This window comes from Pristiophorus japonicus, chromosome 5 (assembly GCF_044704955.1).
Source record: "Pristiophorus japonicus isolate sPriJap1 chromosome 5, sPriJap1.hap1, whole genome shotgun sequence".
Taxonomy (NCBI): Eukaryota; Metazoa; Chordata; class Chondrichthyes; family Pristiophoridae; genus Pristiophorus; species Pristiophorus japonicus.
This window is the reverse complement of record NC_091981.1, coordinates 20,945,680-20,964,061: the sequence shown is the minus strand read 5'-3', so window position 1 is coordinate 20,964,061 and position 18,382 is coordinate 20,945,680. Positions and strand designations below refer to the sequence as shown.

At 44.8% G+C, this 18,382-nt stretch overlaps 1 protein-coding gene across 4 annotated transcripts in view; it reads right to left on the bottom strand.

Moving 5' to 3' along the window:
• eci2 (enoyl-CoA delta isomerase 2) overlaps positions 1-18,382 on the bottom strand; it is a 267,830-nt gene that overhangs the window by 218,671 nt on the left and 30,777 nt on the right. For 2 of the 4 annotated variants that reach the window (XM_070879799.1, XM_070879801.1), the window contains exon 1: positions 12,575-12,845. The exons of 1 other annotated variant lie outside the window; for it this stretch is intronic. In XM_070879799.1, the coding sequence (XP_070735900.1) occupies positions 12,575-12,684 (110 nt within the window). In that variant the 5' untranslated portion in view covers positions 12,685-12,845. Of the gene's footprint in view, positions 1-12,574; positions 12,846-15,559; positions 15,695-18,382 lie in introns of those variants that run through there. One more of the 4 variants, XM_070879802.1, reaches the window with a different exon arrangement.

Here is an 18,382-nt window from a genome sequence, read left to right as displayed (position 1 = left end):
GAACCTGATTGGAGAGAGTGTCAAACATGGAGTTCCAGAAAAGATGGGCATAAATTTGAGACAACAACACGTTCAAGGACTTGAGAGGAATGGGAGGTTGGAGATGGGGCTGCAGGTTGCAAGGACAGAAAAGTCAAGTTTTTTTTTTTTTACAGCAGATTTGAAGGAGAGGGGGATAGTAGCAGAGGAGGGAGAAACGTTAACAGCCAACATGAGCCAGAAAAGGAAGTTGGGTGGTCAGCAGTCTAGTGGGACTTGGATCTAGGGAGCAGGAAGTGGGTCTCATGGACAAGATGAGTGCAGAGTGGGCATGAGGGGAGATCAGAGAGAAACTGGAGAAAGATGCAAGTTCAGGGCGAGGGCAGGGGGTACCTTAGAGGAAATTTGTCCCGGTGGGCTAGGGGAAGGAAGGGAAGTGGCAGAGGCAGCTGAACAGATGCTCTCAATCTTAGAAGCCAAGCAGTCCAGCTCCTCACAATTATTATTGGAGGCGAGGGTGGAGGAGAAGACAGAGGAGATGGATATAAGAAGACAGTTTGCAGTAAAGAAAAGCCGAGGTTTATCTTTGCATTCCAGAATGATCCTGGAAGAGGGAGAAGTTTTGGCAGATGAGAGCAGGATTAGACATTGCTTTATGTGGTCTCGCTAGATCTGGTGAATAACAGTTGTCCGCCATATCTGTTGAAGTCTGCATCCCTTGGACCGAAGGGAGTGAAAATAAGGGCCATACTGGGGCAACAGTCAGGGTGATAGAGCGAGAGTAATGGTTTTAATTAGGGACTAGGGCATCAAAGATGGCGCTAAGTGTGTGGTTGAGCAGATCGGTAGCTGCAGAAACGTTGTGGTGAATGGGAGGGCCAAAGGCTGGATAGTTGGGATTTCACAAGTGCAGTTGTAAGTAAGTTGGGAGAGAGATTTTTTTACCAGGGGCGGACACAGAAGCAAGTAGGGTTGGCGAAGGGGGGGGGGGGGGAAATGGGGATGTAGCTGGAGAGTGATACAAGGAAGTGGTCAGAGATGGTCTTATTGGTGATTGACACGATGGGAGTAGCAAGGCCACGTGAGATGGCAAGGTCAAGGGGGTGGCCGTGAATATGGGCTAGGGAGTTTACATGGAAGGAGAGATTAAGGGAGGATAGGGCAGTGAACTGGGATGAGAGCCGCATGATGAACTGAGATCAATGTTTTTATGGTACTTGGGTGGGCGGTAGAGAATGATAATTTTAAATGAGAGATGATCGGGTGGAAGATGGCAAGATGCCCAAAAAGAGGAGAAATTTCCAGAGGAGTAGGGGGACGAACCGAGGTGTGATTTGATATGAACCACACTGCCATGTCGGGCTTGGTGGGGCAAGCAGTGAAAGGCGTGGAGGCTTCATTTAGGGGCAAGGTGTCATCACCCCTCAGCCAGGTTTTGGTCAAGGCCATGTCGATGCAACCATCAACAATAAGCTCATGAATGGCAGGGGGCTTATTCACAAGTGAACAAATATTATGGAGGGTGATGCAGAGAAGTGGGGCGATGGCGGATCTGCTGCCAGAGTCCACAGGGTCAGCACTGGGAGGGTGAATTATTCGGGGAAGAGATTGGCAAGATTAGTCCCCAGTGGGCGTGCTGGGCAGGAAAGTCGTCTAGGAGCGCAGAATTGGACAGTTGGGGTTACTGCTCGTGACCCTGAAATGAGCTTGCGACCACATATCCGCAGCATAATTAAGACCGCCTATTTCCACCTCCATAACAGCGGTCATCTCCGCCCTCGTCTCAGCTCATGCGTTGCTGAAACCCTCATCCATGCCTTTGTTACCTCTAGACTTGACTATTCCAATGCACTCCTGGCTGGCCTTCCACATTCTACCCTACGTAAACTAGAGGTGATCCAAAACTCGACTGCTCGTGTCTTCACTCACACCAAGTCCCGCTCACCCATCACCCCCGTGCTCACTGACCTACACGGTCTTCCAGTTAAGCAACGTCTTAATTTCAAAATTCTCATCCTTATTTTCAAATCCCTCCATGGCCTTGCCCCTCCAATCTCTAATCTCCTCCAGTCCCACAACCCCCCCCCCCCCCCCCCCCCCCAAGAGATGTCTGCGCTCCTCTAATTCTGCCCTCTGTGCATTCCTGATTATAAATCGCTCAACTATTGGTGGCCGTGCCTTCTGTTCCCTAGGCCCAAGCTCTGAAACTCCCTGCCTAAACCTCTCTACCTCTTTCCTCCTTTAAGACTCTCCTTAAAACATATTTCTTTGACCAAGCTTTTGGTCACCTGTGTCAAATTTATTTTAAATCACATTATATTCCTGTGAAGCGCCTTGGGACATTTTACTACGTTTAAGGCACTATATAAATAAAAGTTGTTGTTGTAAGGAGACAGCGATGAATGACTCGATAGGCCCTTCCGAGGTTGCCAAGTGAGGCCCAGAGGGAAGCTGTAGGCTTATCCGAGAGAGAGAGTCAAGCCTGGAATGGTGGCATGATAGTAGGAAGGTCGAAGTTGTTGTCGGTAGGGTGGAGTCAGGCACGGGGAATCGACGAACTGTTGTCCACGTTCGCAGACAGGTGTAGCGGGCGAGTCCAATCTAGAAGCTATTTGAAGGGTAGAGAATTAGAGGATGGAGGTTGTTTCCATGGGAATGAGGATCCAGGAGATTTGTAGAATAGGTTGTGGGGCAGAAAGATGATGGCGAAGTTGGGAGATCATTGTAGATTAGAAGCGGCAGAGAAAATGTAAGCCACTAGCCAGAAACCAACAAAGCTGCAAAACCAGTAGAAGGAGTCAGGCAGTCAGTCACAGGCTCAACAGCAGTTGGGGAAGGGCTGTAGCTGACTGAAGTTACTTTAAATTTTTAGCAGAACAACAAATCAGAGACACAGCAGATGGGTCTTATGGTGTAATCCAGTGTAGTCCGGCACAAACACAGTCTTGATGTCCAGGGAAGTCCAGGAATTCGGAAGCCAAATTGGAGGAGAGAATCAACACTCAGAGAAGCACAGAACAGGCAGGAATAGGGATTGGGACAAAAGCAAAATACTGCGGATACTGGAATCTGCAGCACTTCAAGAATCATTTACATTTCAAACTATTGCCAGTTCCGTTGAAGGGTCATCGACCTGAAACGTTAACTCGGTTTCTCTCGCCACTGCCTGACCCGCTCAGATTGCCAGCATTTTCTGTATTTATCATAGGGATTGGGGGATGTGCAAGACAGTAAAAAAAATAGCAGTTAACTCGTGGTTCGGGCTAAAATGCACTAACTAATAGAGCCACTTGAGCAGTGGAAGCGAGGAGATTTGGGAGAGAAAGGACAAAGGATGGCAGCAGATTCCCATGGATAGAAGTGAAGCAATGAAGAGCTCCCTATGGAACTGCCAGCCCAGGAGCCATCTTGTCTTTAAAGCACAGGTTTAAACTGCAGAAAGTTCAATTTAGGATTGAGGTCACAGAAGTTTTTCAATGTCGGTCTAAAAGATTGATGTGATTAATAGCCTGCTTCATTGCATTTGTAATTTTATGTTGTGGGTAACTACAAAAAAAAACACGGGTTGAACACTCGGTCTTTTTCCATTTAACTGAGTAATTTTCAAAAACTCAGAAATATCATCTATCTTCACCATCAGAACGCAAGAAAAATACACCACAGTAATATTTTGCATTTTGATAACACATTCTTAATGCGGGTACATATTAATGGTACACTTGCCTTATCGTTCGACAAAGTTTCAGTGAAGGTAAAAAACAATTAAATGAAATCAGCGATGAGAAAGAAAAACACTGGCTATTTGCTGTGGTTCTCATATTTCAATGGCCCCAAGTTTCCACATGATTTGCTCCTGATTTTTTAGGAGCAACTGGTGTAGAACGGAGTATCTTAGAAATCGGAATTCTCCACATTTAGTTTTCTGCAGTTCTAGTCAGGTAGAACAGTTTCACTTTGGAGCTGAATTTTTTTTTCCAAAAGGGGGCGTGTCCGGCCACTGACGCCTGATTTGAAAGTTTCCACATTGAAAACGTACTCCAAACTAACTTAGAATGGAGCAAGTCAAGATTTTTGTACGCTTGAAAAAAAACCTTGTCTACACTTTAAAAAATCAGGCGCAGGTTACAAATTAGGCGTCGGGAACGAGGTGGGGGGGGGGGGGGCGGGGGGGAGGGGAAGTTATTAAATTCTACAATCAATCCTTAGTTATACTTATACAAATATTATACAAATAAATCCAACCTGAATAAAAATGTATAAGCAAAGAAAAGATTAAATAAACCATGTTCCTACCGGTGTGAAAGTGCTTCAGGCAGGCCTTTCAGGCAACGGTGTGGCGTCGGTCTCGGGGGCAGGCAGCAAGCAGCCTTGGTGCTGAGCTTCAGTGCTTGAGGCAGCGGTGTGGCGTCGGTCTCGGGGGCAGGCAGCAAGCAGCGCTTGAGGCAGCGGTGTGGCGTTGGTCTCGGGGGCAGGCAGCAAGCAGCCTTGGTGCTGAGCTTCAGTGCTTGAGGCAGCGGTGTGGCGTCGGTCTCGACGGCAGGGGCAGGCAGCAAGCAGCCTTGGTGCTTGAGGCAGGCCTTCATTCCCCGTGAAGATGCAGCACCCGGACGGACTTGAGGCCATTCGGCCATGGGATTGCAGCGGCGTCAGTGGCTGGCCGGGAGCCGAAGAAAGAACAGCAGCAGCCTTCGAGCTGCGAGGGGGACTGACAGAGGCCATTTGGACAGGGAGAGGCAGCCACATCGACATCTTTATATTTAAATTTGCAGAATGGGTGCACCACATATTATGCAATGGTTTGCTTCCTCATGCAGGAAATTCTTTGTTCTTGGTGGAAGTTGATCCATTGCAAAGTTGAATTGGCACTTTTATTTCTTCAAACACACAGTCCTTAATTTGCAGGCACCGGTTCTGCAAGTTTAGCAGTGAAAAGCTGAACTCACTGATTTCAGCAGGTGATTTATTCAGCAGTGCTGCTAAAAGCACTCCCTCACACACAGAAATATCAAGAAAATTAAAATGCAAGCCTTTGCAGGGATCCAAGAAACAAATCTTCACTTTTTCTGCAGCATTTTTAAAAATGGCCGAGTGCCAATGTTTACTTCAGGCTGCGCGTGCGCGAACGCTCCAACGCGCACGCGCGCAGGGTTGCCGGCACCGAGAAGCTTCATTTAAATTGTACCCGCCCGCTCCTACTTACAAAATCAGCGAGAGTGGTAGACTCCGCCCCGTGCGCCGCGCCAAGCAGACATCGAGCTCCAAGGAGCTCGAGAATACCGCGTTTTTTTTCAGGCGCCGTTTTCGGCGCGAAAAACAGGCGCCCAGCTCTGAGGGGCGCCTTTTTCGCTGCGTGTGGAAACTTGGGGCCAATATATCTGGCAACACGCTGGAATTTTGTGGCAAAACCAGATCAAGATCTAGTGACTGGAATTTGGAATGGAGTAGTGGGAAGATTGCAACTGAAGAACATAAAGGACTTATTATTGTGGTTGACGCCGTCAAATAATGCACCTTGCTCCATTCCCTTTGGTGAAAGAGCTTGGAATGAATAAGGATACTGAATAAACCAGTAACAAAACCTGCAGCACACAGCCAATTCTAATTACACATGGGAGATCTAACTTCCAAATTTAAAAAGAAAAAAAATATATTGATTAAAGCCACAATATTGAATGGCAATCTAGGATGTGTCTATAATCTGTCATGATGAAGCTCACTTGTTGATTTGGGGGGGTGGAGAAAGAGAGGGTGAACCAAAGTGATGAGATTCTTAGAGTTTTTGCTGAAAGAGATTCTGATACCTATCAGGGCAAATCCAACACAAAAAGTTCCACTGTCACTGGCATGCAAAGAACCTGGTAAATCTATCTTTTATCACCTTATGATAGCAAGGCTTTGTGAACTTGACAATCACTGGAGTAAACTAATTGGTTTGATACACTAGCAAGGTTTTTTTAGAATTACTTTCATAAACACCACATGGAAAATTCAGACACTTAAATATCTGGGTTAAGTGTCCATGATCTTCAACTCTGATTAGCATCTGTCCTGCAAACATTAAGGCGGAAAAACAATAGAATTTACTAGATTATTTTCTAGAAAGACAGACATTAAAGATTTTGACTACCCTCAGTGTTACTTAGAAGAAGCCTCTTTTTTTGGGTCTATTTTGTGGAAACACTGTGGACCTAATGAAAGCCAGAGCTCCAGGCGTTAATGGATATTAGAAGTACTCGGCTGCTACCCAAAAATCCTGGATGCATGGCCTCTGGAGTTCAGGAAAGTGGAAACAACATTTTTTTTTTAAAAAAGTTCCACTCTTTCTTCACCATAAAGAGGATCATACATTTGGTTTAACAAAAATGTTGCTTGAAGTTCTGGGTTTTATAGCAAATACCATCCACACAGTGCAAGCCAAGAGACATAAAAATTGTTCCAGGTCACCATTCTCTCTCTGATTCAAGAAATCACCAATATATCAGCAGATATGACAAATCAACCTCCTGCTATTGATTGACAGTAGTGTAGATACTGGATTCTTTTTCCTTCAATCTGTTTCAGCGAATTCACTGACACACAAACACTTTTAGTCTTAGCAACATAAGACCTTTATTAGAGAATTAGAGAATCTCCCGGCCGGGACCTGTTAAGATAAAGGGGAACACACTCGAGTCGAGCTTGTCCACCTCTGTCCTGACAAGCTACGTAACAGTACAAAAGCTCAACACTTATACATTGTTACAGCAGAACACATTTGAGTGACACTTAGTTTATACAATCATTGGTCGATTTCCCCCATAGCATACCCAATTGCAGGCTAACAACTCTTTGACATAGGGCGGGCCCCTATGGATGTGTTTACAGTTTCGGTCTTACAAGCATTTCCCTATTTTACGGCTGGTTATAGCAGTCCCTCGTCTGACTTTTGCTTTTTCGCGTAACTCTAGTGTTTGACCACAACTCTGAGTAACCCCTTTTTGTGCTGACATTGTAGTTATCACAGCTTGACATCTTTGGTCAGCCATTTACCCATGATTCTTTCTAAAAGCCATTCTACACAAACTATTCTTCATAAACTATTCTCCTATTGCCTCTTCTCCTTAGATACATGTTCGCTGCCTTGCTATATACATTCTCAGTAGTGGACCCAGGACTTGAAATTCTTTCAATGAGCCCACAATACCACCCTCACCTATGCTTCTTTCATGATATGGGGAGCCCTTTAACAGAAATGGACTGAGGTTTTATACCTAGATCACTAGTAGCAAAATATACCAGATGTATATAATGCGGTTTTCCTATTCTTCAAAGAAATTCCAGAACCGTATATAACTCCCAACCATGTCGGTGAACTAATGCAGTTGTTTGCTTCAGTCACAAATTTAAGAACATATTCTTGATTTCACTGCAACACAATTCTTCAAATTGAATATCAAAATCTAAATTGATGAATTTGGCTTTGTTGGATTTTACCAAGGTGGACTGTCTAATAACTCAAATGGACCACAAGGATAGTTGGGAATAGGGAAAATGAAGTACTCATAGAAAGATGCCTTTTCTATGGCACAGGAGGCAGAGGTTTTCATGGTTATGACATGGTTAAAAACAAAAAACTTCGCTACTGTAGTTGTCCACATGATGCCTTGGATTTATTCAAAATAGCATGTACAGTATACTTCTTAAAAGGTCATATATATAGTTTAATATATAGCTGACCAAGATCTGGAGGTTTCAGAACCCACCAAGTGAGGGAATTTGCTACTTTTAAAATTGTATACAAATTAGCACCAGTTGCTACTTCAGGACCTCCCTGGTCAGGTTTTAGAGCAACACAAGACGCACAGCATGGGACGAGTCACATTCCTCCTGCATCAGCCACTCTTTGAGCTTGCAAAGTCAACCGGATCCTCCTGCAGGTAACATTGCTGATAGACTAAGAAGTAACAACTCCAGAACTCAGTTTGTTCCACAAGGAATCCAAGTGATAGGACTTGGGACAAGGAGTTATTTATTGTGGGGAATGCTTGCAACAAGACTGGCCTAGATTTATTGCTTAGTTTCACACTATTGGGCAACACAAATTCACTTTGCAGTCCAGGCAACGTAGTATGAGACACTATTTTCCCCCTTCAGGATGGATAATTCTTTCACGCCACTTATACAAATACTGAACGCACCAGATCTCAAGTACAGTAGCATAGTGGTTATGTTACTGGACTAGTAATCCAAAGGTCTGGATTAATGATCTGGGGACAAGAGTTCAAATCCCAACATGGCAGCTGGGGAATTTAAATTCAGTTAATTAAATAAAACACAAAATCTGGCATCGAAAGCTAGCTTCAGTAATGGTGACCATGAAACTACCAGATTGTCGTAAGAACCCACCTGGTTCACTAATGTCCTTCAGAGATTTTTTTTCTTTAATTCTGGTACCTCTGCTGGCCTGCAGATATTTTTAATTATTTGTTCATGGGATGTGGGCGTCACTAGCAAGGCCAGCATTTATTGCCCATCCCCAATTTCCCTTAAGAAAGTGGTGGCGAACTGCCACCTTGCACTGTTGCAGTCCATGTGGTGAAGGTACTCCCAGTGCTCTTAGGGAGGGGAATTCAAGGATTTTGAACAAGCGACGATGAAGGAACGGAGATATATTTCCAAATCAGGATGGTGTGTGACTTCAACAACAACTTGGAGGGGAACTTGCAGGTGATGATGTTTCCATGCGCCTGCTGCCCCCGTCCTTCTAGGTGGTAGAGATCACAGGTTTGAGAAATGCTGTCGAAGAAGCCTTGGTGAGTTGCTGTAGTGCATCTTGTAGATGATACACACTGCAGCCAGGGTGCGCTGGTGGTGGAGGGAGTGAATGTTTAAGGTGGTAGATGGGGTGCTAATCAAGTGCACTGCTTTGTCTTGGTTGGTGTCGAGCTTCTTGATTAAGTTTAAGATAATCTTCACTGATGAGGGCTTTAATGGCAAATAGGTAGAAAGTTATTCTTTGCCACACTTGACTACTCCAACTCACTCCTGGCTGGCTTCCCACATTCTACAAAACATAATCTTGAGGTCATCCAAAACTCTGCAGTCCATGTACGAACTGGCACCAAGTCCCGCTCACCCATCACCCCTGTCCTTTCTGATCTACATTGGCTCCCGGTTAAACAACACCTTGATTTCAAAATTCTCATCCTCGTTGACAAATCACTCCATGACCTTGCCCCTCACGATCTCTAATAATTTTCAGCCTCATGTCTGCACCACTCAAATTCTGCCCTCAAACATCCCTCATTATAAATCGCTCAGCTGTTTGGGCCCCAAGCTTTGGAACTCCCTCCCTAAACCTCTCCGCCTCTCTTTCCTCCTTTATGTCACTCCTTAAAACCTTCCACTTTAACCAAGCTTTTCATCTACCTTAATTTCTTCTTTTGTGGCTCAGCAAATTTATGTTTTATCTCGTTACACTGCTACGAGCACCTTGGGATATTTTACAATGTTAAAAGGCACTATATAAATAAAAGTGATGATGATTATAGTTCAAATAAGCAAAGGATTTGAAAGAGAATCAGGTCATTAGTTTTGAAAGTAAAGAAGAATTCTCATAAGCGCTAGTTCACATTTTTGTGACCATAAGTGCTTGCCTTTCAAGCCTGCAAGAAGGATCTGGCAGTTTCACTCCTTCGGGACACAAGATGGGGGTACTTTACAATTCTATCCTGATTAATGGAGAAGCATTCCAAAAGATTGGATGGGTCAGTAAACAGTCAAACTTAGCTATTTTATTAAAGAAAATATTGCTGAAATTTAGGGAGTTGTCATCAAGATGGGCAGCTTATGATTTTTGCATCCTTATTTGTCAAGGAATCAAGTCCTATAGTTTTCTCAATGCAAAATCTGGTTGTCATTTGGCTCACATCATAGCACTCCTGGTATTCATCAGAGGAGTCATAAGCCAGGTTTGAGGGTGGTATTCTTTGTTGCCTAGCAGCCACCCTTTAAAGCTTATTCCAGATCTCAACAGATCGGGGATGTTCGACTGCTACAGTATGAAAGAATCATGGCAGCTACCTGGGAATCTGATGCAGACTTACATTAAACGTCTTCTTGTGGTTGCACACCAACCGAACATTGATGGAATGAAATTCCCTTGAAATTGGAAAATGCAACTGGTTGATCTGGGGTTGCTCGGATTGCCACGCGTGCGGTACACTCATAATAAAGGATGAAACTGAGTACTGTGTACAATGAGCAAATGTGACCTTAGCTCCTTTAATAAGACTCCAGAGAGCAGGTACCTCATGGGTGGCCTGCTTATATACTGTGCTCCAAAGGGATGGTGGGATCCCTTGGGACTCCAACAGGTAGGCCCTCTGGTGGTAGTGTAATACAGGTTACAAGGGGTTGAATACATATCACCCCGTGAAGTCAACAGTACTTATTTACAAGTTGAGACGATCTGGGGCTTTTCGCTCCCTTGTCGATCGTCTCAGTACAAATGCGGGTGTGGGCGAGTTGGTCAGTTCTTCACTGGGCTGTTGGGCAGACGGCCTTGCCGGGCTACTGGGAATGGCGAGTTCGGCTTTGTGGTCAACCATGATGTCAGTTGCCACTTGTGTGTGTGTTGGGTCAAAGTTAGTGGTGTCTTCTTCGGGTTGTTCATAGCTGTTGGTGAACCGCAATTTGATTTGGTCCAAATGTTTTCTGTACACTTGTCCATTGGCCAATTTGAACTGAAACACCCTAACTCCCTTCTTTGGCTGTGACTGTGCCAGCAAGCCATTTGGGACCATGTCCATAATTGAGCACAAACACAGGATCATTAATCTCAATATCGCGTGACAAATTTGCACGGTCATGGTACACACTTTGTTCATGCCGCTTGCCCTCCACGTGATCATGGAGATCAGGGTGGATGAGAGAGAGCGCGCCTTGTTTTTAGCGCCCTTTTCATGAGTAGCTCAGCTGGGGGAACCCCAGTGAGTGAGTGGGGTCTGGTGCAGTAGCTGAGCAGCACTTGGGACAGCCAGGTCTGCAGGGAGCCTTCTGACACACATTTCAAGCTTTGCTTGATGGTCTGAACTGCCAGTTCTGCCTGGCCATTGGATGCGGGCTTGAACGGGGCAGATGTGATGTGTTTGATCCCGTTGCGGGTCATGAATTTCTTGAATTCAGCACTGGTGAAGCACAGCCTATTGTCGCTGACGAGGATATCAGGTAAGCAGTGCGTGGCAAACATGGCTCGTAGGCTTTCAATAGTGGCCATGGACGTGCTTAGACATTTTCACACATTCAATCCATTTTGAGTAAGTGTCCACGACAACCAAAAACATTTTGCCTAGAAATAGGCCCACTTAGTCCACGTGGATCCTCGACCACGGTTTGGAGGGTCACGACCACAAGCTTAGCAGTGCTTCTTTGGCTGCATTGCTCAGCTGAGAGCAAGTGTTGCACTGGCACACACATGACTAAATCTGAGTCGATGCCCGGCCACCACACATGGGATCTGGCTATGGCTTTCATCATTACAATGCCTGGGTGGGTGATGTGCAGTTCACACAAACTTATCTCTGCCTTTCTTGGGCAAGACCACGCAATTGCCTCACAACAGACAGTCCGCCTGCAGGGACATTTAGTCTTTGCGTCTGTGGAACGGCTTAATCGCCTCCTGCATCTCCACTGGAACATTGGACCAGCTCCCATGGAGGACACAGTTTCATTTTTTTACCAAGAACAGTAAAGGATCCTGGCTGGTCCAGGTCCTGATCTGGCGGGGCGTAACGGGGGACTTTTCATTCTCGAATGCCTCCATAACTATGAGCAAGTCTGCTGGCTGTGCCATTTCCAACCCGGTGGTAGGGAATTGCAGCTGACCGAGCATCTGCACAGTTGTGTATACCGACAGTGTGAGGGTCCATCTTTGGATGCGTGCAGAGGCATTGGTGTTAATCCCTTTGCTCTCAGAACAGCGATATGAGTGGCTTGTGGTGAGTTTCAAACTCAAACTTGAGGCCAAATAAGTACTGATGCATTTTTTTTAAAACCCTGTAAACGCATGCCAGAGCCTCTTTTTCAATCATGCTGTAGACCCTTTTGGCCTTGGACAAATTCCTGGACGCGTAAGCGACCGGTTGCAAGATTTCCGATTCGTTAACCTGTTGTAACACACACCCGACCCCTTATGACGACGCATCACAATCTAGCACTAATCTTTTACAAGGGTTATACAGGACAAGCAGTTTGATGGAACACAACAAATTTCTGGTTTTCTTAAAAGGCAGCCTCATGAATTCCCCCATACCCAGTCATCTCCCTTGCGCAGTAGTGCATGGAGGGGTTCTTAGCAGGGTGCTTAACCCAGGTAGGAAATTACCAAAATAGTTAAGGAGTCCCATGAACGACCACAACTCTGTCACGTTGTGTGGCCTTGGCGCGTTCTTGATGGCCTCCATCTTGGCGTCGGTGGGTCTGCCGCGATTCTTCTTGCCAAGAACTCTACCTCCTGTGCCAGGAAAATGCACTGAGCATTTCAACCCGAGCCCCACGCCATCCAACCGACTAAGAACCTCTTCCAGATTCTTAAAGTGCACAATGGTGTCCCAACCTGTGACCAGTATGTCGTCCTGGAAAACCACATTGCGAGGAACCGACTTTAGCAGGCTCTTCATGTTCCGTTGGAAGATTGCAGCGGCCGACCGAATCCTGAACGGGCATCTGTTATAGATGACCAGACCTTTGTGCGTGTTGATGCAGGTGAGGCCTTTCGAAGACTCCTCCAACTCCTGTGTCATGTAGGCCGAGGTCAGTCCAGCTTGGTGAACTTCTTCCCTCCAGCCAGGGTCGCAAATAGATGCCTTGGATGGCGGGTACTGGTCCTGCAGCGAAAAAACAGTTAATCGTTACTTTATCGTCCCCACAAATTCTAACAGTGCTGTCCTCTAGGTAACAGGACAATCTGACTAGCCCACTCGTTGAATTCCACCGACGCAATGACGCCTTATCGCTGCAACCCTTCCAGCTCAATTTCCACTTTCTCACGCATCATGTACAGTACCGCCCATGCTTTGTGGTGGATGGGTTGCGTACCGGGAACCAAATGAATCTGCACTTTCACCCTCGAGAAGCTTCCAATGCCTGGCTCGAACGATGGGAACTTGCTCAGAACCTGGGCACAGGGCGTCGTTCCAGCGGATTTTTCCAAACCAGCTTCTGCCAAACAACGTGGGGCCATCCCATGGAACAATTCAGGAAGTTCGTGTACTGCTTCGTCATAGGAGACTTTGACTTCTGCGCTACCAATTACAGGGATTAGCTCCTTGGTGTAAGTCCTTAGTTTGGTGTGAATGGGGCTAAGCTTGGGCCTGTGTGCCTTTTTGCCCCACAGTCTGTTGAAGGCCTTTTTACTCATTATGGACTGACTTGCACCCGTGTCCAGTTCCATAGATACTGGTTCAGTTCAACTTTCAACATTATTGGTGGACATTTCGTAATGAATGCATGTACCCTGTACACTTCTGGCTCCTCGGTACGAGTCTCCAATTCAGCCTGATACACAGTGGATCGATTTTCCTCTGCAACGTGATGGTTTGCAGTGTTTGCAGCTCGCCTGCACATTTGCTGGAGGTGTCCCATTGTTCTGCAACCGTTGCATGCATAGTGCTTGAATCGACATTGATGGGGCCGACGATCACCTCCACAGCGCCAACAAACTGCCTCGCATTAACGATTGATGGCAGACTCTGGGTCATCCGAGGTCGGGCAGCAGCAGCCGGCGTATATGTTCTGCCATGTATATTTCTGCTTGAAACCGACGTTACTTTACACACAGCACTGGCCGAAATTTCTTCACTCTGCGAAATCTGTTTGGTGTTGTCGCTAGTGGACATAAATGCCTGGGCTATCGTTATGGCTTTACTTAGATTCAGTGTTTCTACAGTCAAAGGTTTACGAAGGATTGTTTCATGGCCAATGCCCAGTACAAAAAAGTCTGAGCATTTGTTCTAGGAATCCCTCAAACACACAATGTCCTGCGAGGCGCGCCTTAGTTCAGCGACATAGCTCGCCACTTCCTGGCCCTCCGATCGTTGACAGGTGTAGAACCGATATCTCGCCATCAAAATGCTTTCTTTAGGATTTAGGTGCTCCCGGACCAGAGTACACAATTCTTCATAGGATTTCTCTGTTGGTTTTGCCGGAGCTAGGAGATTCTTCATGAGGCCATAGGTTGTTGCCCCAGGCAGTGAGGAGGATCGCCCTTCGTTTGGGAGCGTTTTTGTCCCCTTCCAGCTCATTGGCCATAAAGTCTCTCCACGAAGGCCTCCCAATCGTCCCCTTCGGAGAACTTCTCCAGGGCACCGACAGTTTTTTGCATTTTCGCGCGGTTGTACGTTACCTCGTCGCCAATTGGTACACTCATAATAAAAAGATGAAACTGAGTACTGTGTACAATGACCAAGTGTGACCTTAGCTCCTTTAATAAGACTCCAGAGAGCAGGTACCTCGTGGGTGGCCTGCTTATATACCGTGCTCCCAAGGGATGCTGGGATCTCTTGGGACTCCAACAGGGAGGACCTCTGGTGGTAGTGTAATACAGGTTTACAAAGGATTAAATACATAACAGTGTGTGGAGTCGATGGCACACGACACCTGTGGAAAGCCAGCCAGAGACACGAATCCAAGTGCCCGTTTATTGTGGCCACTGACATCATGGGGGAAGTTTACATACCGGATGACATTTCTGATCAGTTAGAGTGACATAGGAACAGGAGTAGGCCATTCAGCCCCTCAAGCCTGTTCCACCATTCAATAAGATCATGGGTGATCTGTGACCTAACTCCATATACTCACCTTTGGCCCAAATCCCTTAATACCTTTGGTTAACAAAAAACTATCAATCTCGAATTTAAAACTAACAATTGATCTAGCATCAATTGCCGTTTGCAGAAGAGTTCCCGAAACCTCTACCACCCGGTGTGTGTAGAAGTGTTTCTTAATTTCATTCCCGAAAGGTCTGGCTCTAATTTTTTTTAGACTATGCCCTCTAGTCCGAGAATCCCCAACCAGCAGAAATAGTTTTACCTTGATCGACCCGATCAGTTCCCCTTAATATCTTGAACATTTTGACCAGATCATCCCTTAACAGTCTAAATTTTAGGGAATACAATCCTCATTTGTGTAATCTTTCCTCGTAACTTAACCTTTGAAGTCCGGGTATCATTTTGCTAAACCTACGCTGCACTCCTTCCAAGGCCAATATATCCTTCCTAAGATGTGGTGCCCAGAACTGCTCACAGTACTCCAGGTGTGGTCTAACCAGGGTTTTGTATAGCAGCAGCATAACTTCTACCCCCTTGTATTCTAGTCCTCTAGATACAAATGCCAGCATTCCTTTAGCCTTTTTGATCATTTTCTGTACCTGACATCTTAATTATCTATGTACCTGGACCCCCAAGTCTCTTTGGACATCTCGGGGCCGAAATTGCCCTCCACGCATATTTTGAAATAAATGATTATTCTCCGCCCCATGGATCAAAATTGGCATCTTTAAAGTTTTTAATTTTTCTGGTCAGGTTTGTCAGGCATGACCTACCTTTCACAAATTCATGCTGGTTCTCTAGCAATTTCCTGACAACAGATGTTAGGCTAACTGGTCTACAATTTCCAGGTTCCTTCTCTCGCCATTCGGAGTGACATGCGCAATTTTCCAATGTAAAAGGAATGGTGCCTGAATCAAGAGAAATTTGGAAGATTATAGTTAGAGCATCTGCAATGTGCTCACCTACTTCCTTTAATCCCCTGGGATGGAAACCATGAGGTGCTGGGGATTTACCACTCTTTCATGTCATTGTCATTATTTCCTTGATTACTGTTATTTAATTTACTTTAATTTTATTGAGTCCCTGTCCCCGATTCAATAATTGGTTTCCTTGAGATTTCCGGCATGCGATCCTCTTCTTCTACTATAAATACTGACAAAGTAATTATTCAACATGTCCGCCATTTCCTTATCATTGAGAATATAACCGCTTTCAGTTTTTAAAGGGGCCAACATTGCTCCTGATCACCCTTTTCCCCCCCCCCCCAACGTAATTGTAAAAATTCTTCATATCGATTTTGATACCCCTTGTAAGTTTTTTTCGTACTCCTTTTTGTAGCTCTTGGCTGTTCTTTGTATCTTTCCCATTCACCAGGATCTGTGCTACATTTTGCATTTTTGTATGCTTTTTCTTTTCGTTTTCGTCATCATAGGCAGTCCCTTGGAATTGAGGAACACTTGCTTCCACTCTAAAAATGAGTTCATAGGTGACTGAACAGTCCAATACTTGAATTATGGGAAGTTCCTACCAAATTTGGCTACAGTATTACATCCACTGAATGACCTATTGAAAAAAATAGGTCCATTGGAAGTGGTCAAAAGAATGCGAAACAGCATTCAAGGAATGTAAAAGCAAATTGGTAGAGAGCACCATGTTAGTTCACTATGACATATCTAAAAAGAGATTAAGCTAGCATATGATGCCTCTCTGTATGGAGTTGGGGCAATGATCTCTCATGTATCACGTAGTGGGGAGGAGAGACCAATTGCTTTTGCTTCACGCACACTCAATGCCAGAGAGAGTAATTATGTGCAAATTGAAAGGGAAGCTTTGGCATTAATTTTTGGGATCAAGTAGTTTCACAAATGCTTGTATGGTCGTAAGTTTACCATCGTTACGGACCATAAGCCCCTGACATCAATCCTCCATCCAAAGTCCCCAGTTACAACATTAGCTGCAGCCCGAATGCAGAGATGGACTTTGATTTTGTCAGCATATGCAAATGATATTGAATTCAGACAATCAGCTGATCACAGTAATGCTGATGCAATGTCTAGATTGCCTTCCCCATCACAAGTTATACCCGATAGGGAAGAAGTGTTTTATTTTTCATACATTGATGAACTGACAGTCATAGCTGAAGAGATTGGTAGAGCAACCAAACGTGACCCAGTGATGTCAAAGGTGTATTATTATATTGCAAATGGATGGCCAAACCAGGTAACAGACAAAGATATTCATCCATTCTTCATTCAAAGGAATGAATTATCAGTCGATAAAGATTGTATCATGTGGGATGCAAGAGTGGTTATACCAAATAAATCCAAGTCCAAATTATTCGGAGACCTCCATGATCAGCACCTGGGAATGTGCTTGACCAAGAGTTTTGCACGCAGTTATTTATGGTGGCCAGGTCTTGATAAAGATATAGAGTACATCATGAGTCAGTGTACAACATGTCAATCGGTAAGCAAGCAACCACCATCGGTACCATCACAGCCATGGAAATGGCCTCCCAGGGTGTGGCAAAGGCTACATATTGATTTGCTGAGTTAGAAGGACAACAATTGTTCATTGTGATTGATAGCCATTTGAAGTGGGTCGAGGTGTTTCCAATGTGGAAAACAAGTAAAACATTGGACATTTTACGAAAATTTTCTTCATTTGTCCTCCCAGAAGAAATTGTTTCAGATAATGGACCACAATTTCGTGAAGAATTTGCACAATTCACAAGCAAAAATTGTGTGAAACATACCAAGGTTCCACCATACCACCCTGCTTCGAATGGTGCAGCAAAGCGCACTGTACAAATTGTAAAATGTGCCCTCATAAAACAAATGTTGGATCCAAATCTAAGGAAACGACAGTTGTCATTGGATCACAAATCATAATACTCCTCATACATGTACTGGTAGAACACCAGCAGAGTTGTTCCTCAAACGACAGCCACGAACCAGATTCTCGTTGTTAAAACCAAATTTGGCACAGTCCGTAGAAGAGACACAATTAAGACAGAGAGAATCATGATAGAGGTAGCGCAAGAGAAGTGTGAAATTAAACCAGAAGAAGGTGAGAGTGAAGAACTATCACCATAAATGGTTAAAGTGGTTACTAGGAAGAGTGGTGAAGATGTATGGTCCTCGCACATATTTGGTTAAGGTGTTTGATAATGGACAGGTTAGGTTTGTTCCTATTGACCATATCTTACCTACAGACATGGAAGGAGTTGAAGGTGGGAATGATAAAACTATGAGTCAGAAATAATTGTGATACATCAGTAGCATATCCTACATCGAGTGTACTGGAAACAAATCCAGGAGAGAATCAGAATATAAGTACGAGTCCGAGTCAGGAAAACAAAGAGCCTGAAGTAAGTGAGTTCAAATGAAAATCAAGGAAATTCCGTGCAGGAAAACGTTCCTCAGGATGAGCCTCGAATGAGTTTAGACTCAACATCATGTTTGGAAGGTTCTGTTCGAGAGCGAAGGTATCCTCTTCAAAACAGAAAATAAGTGGTAAAGTTAAATTTGTAAATATGAAAAAAAAATCTATATCCTGTGTTATGTATAAACATGCAAGTTATGTATGATGTTTAT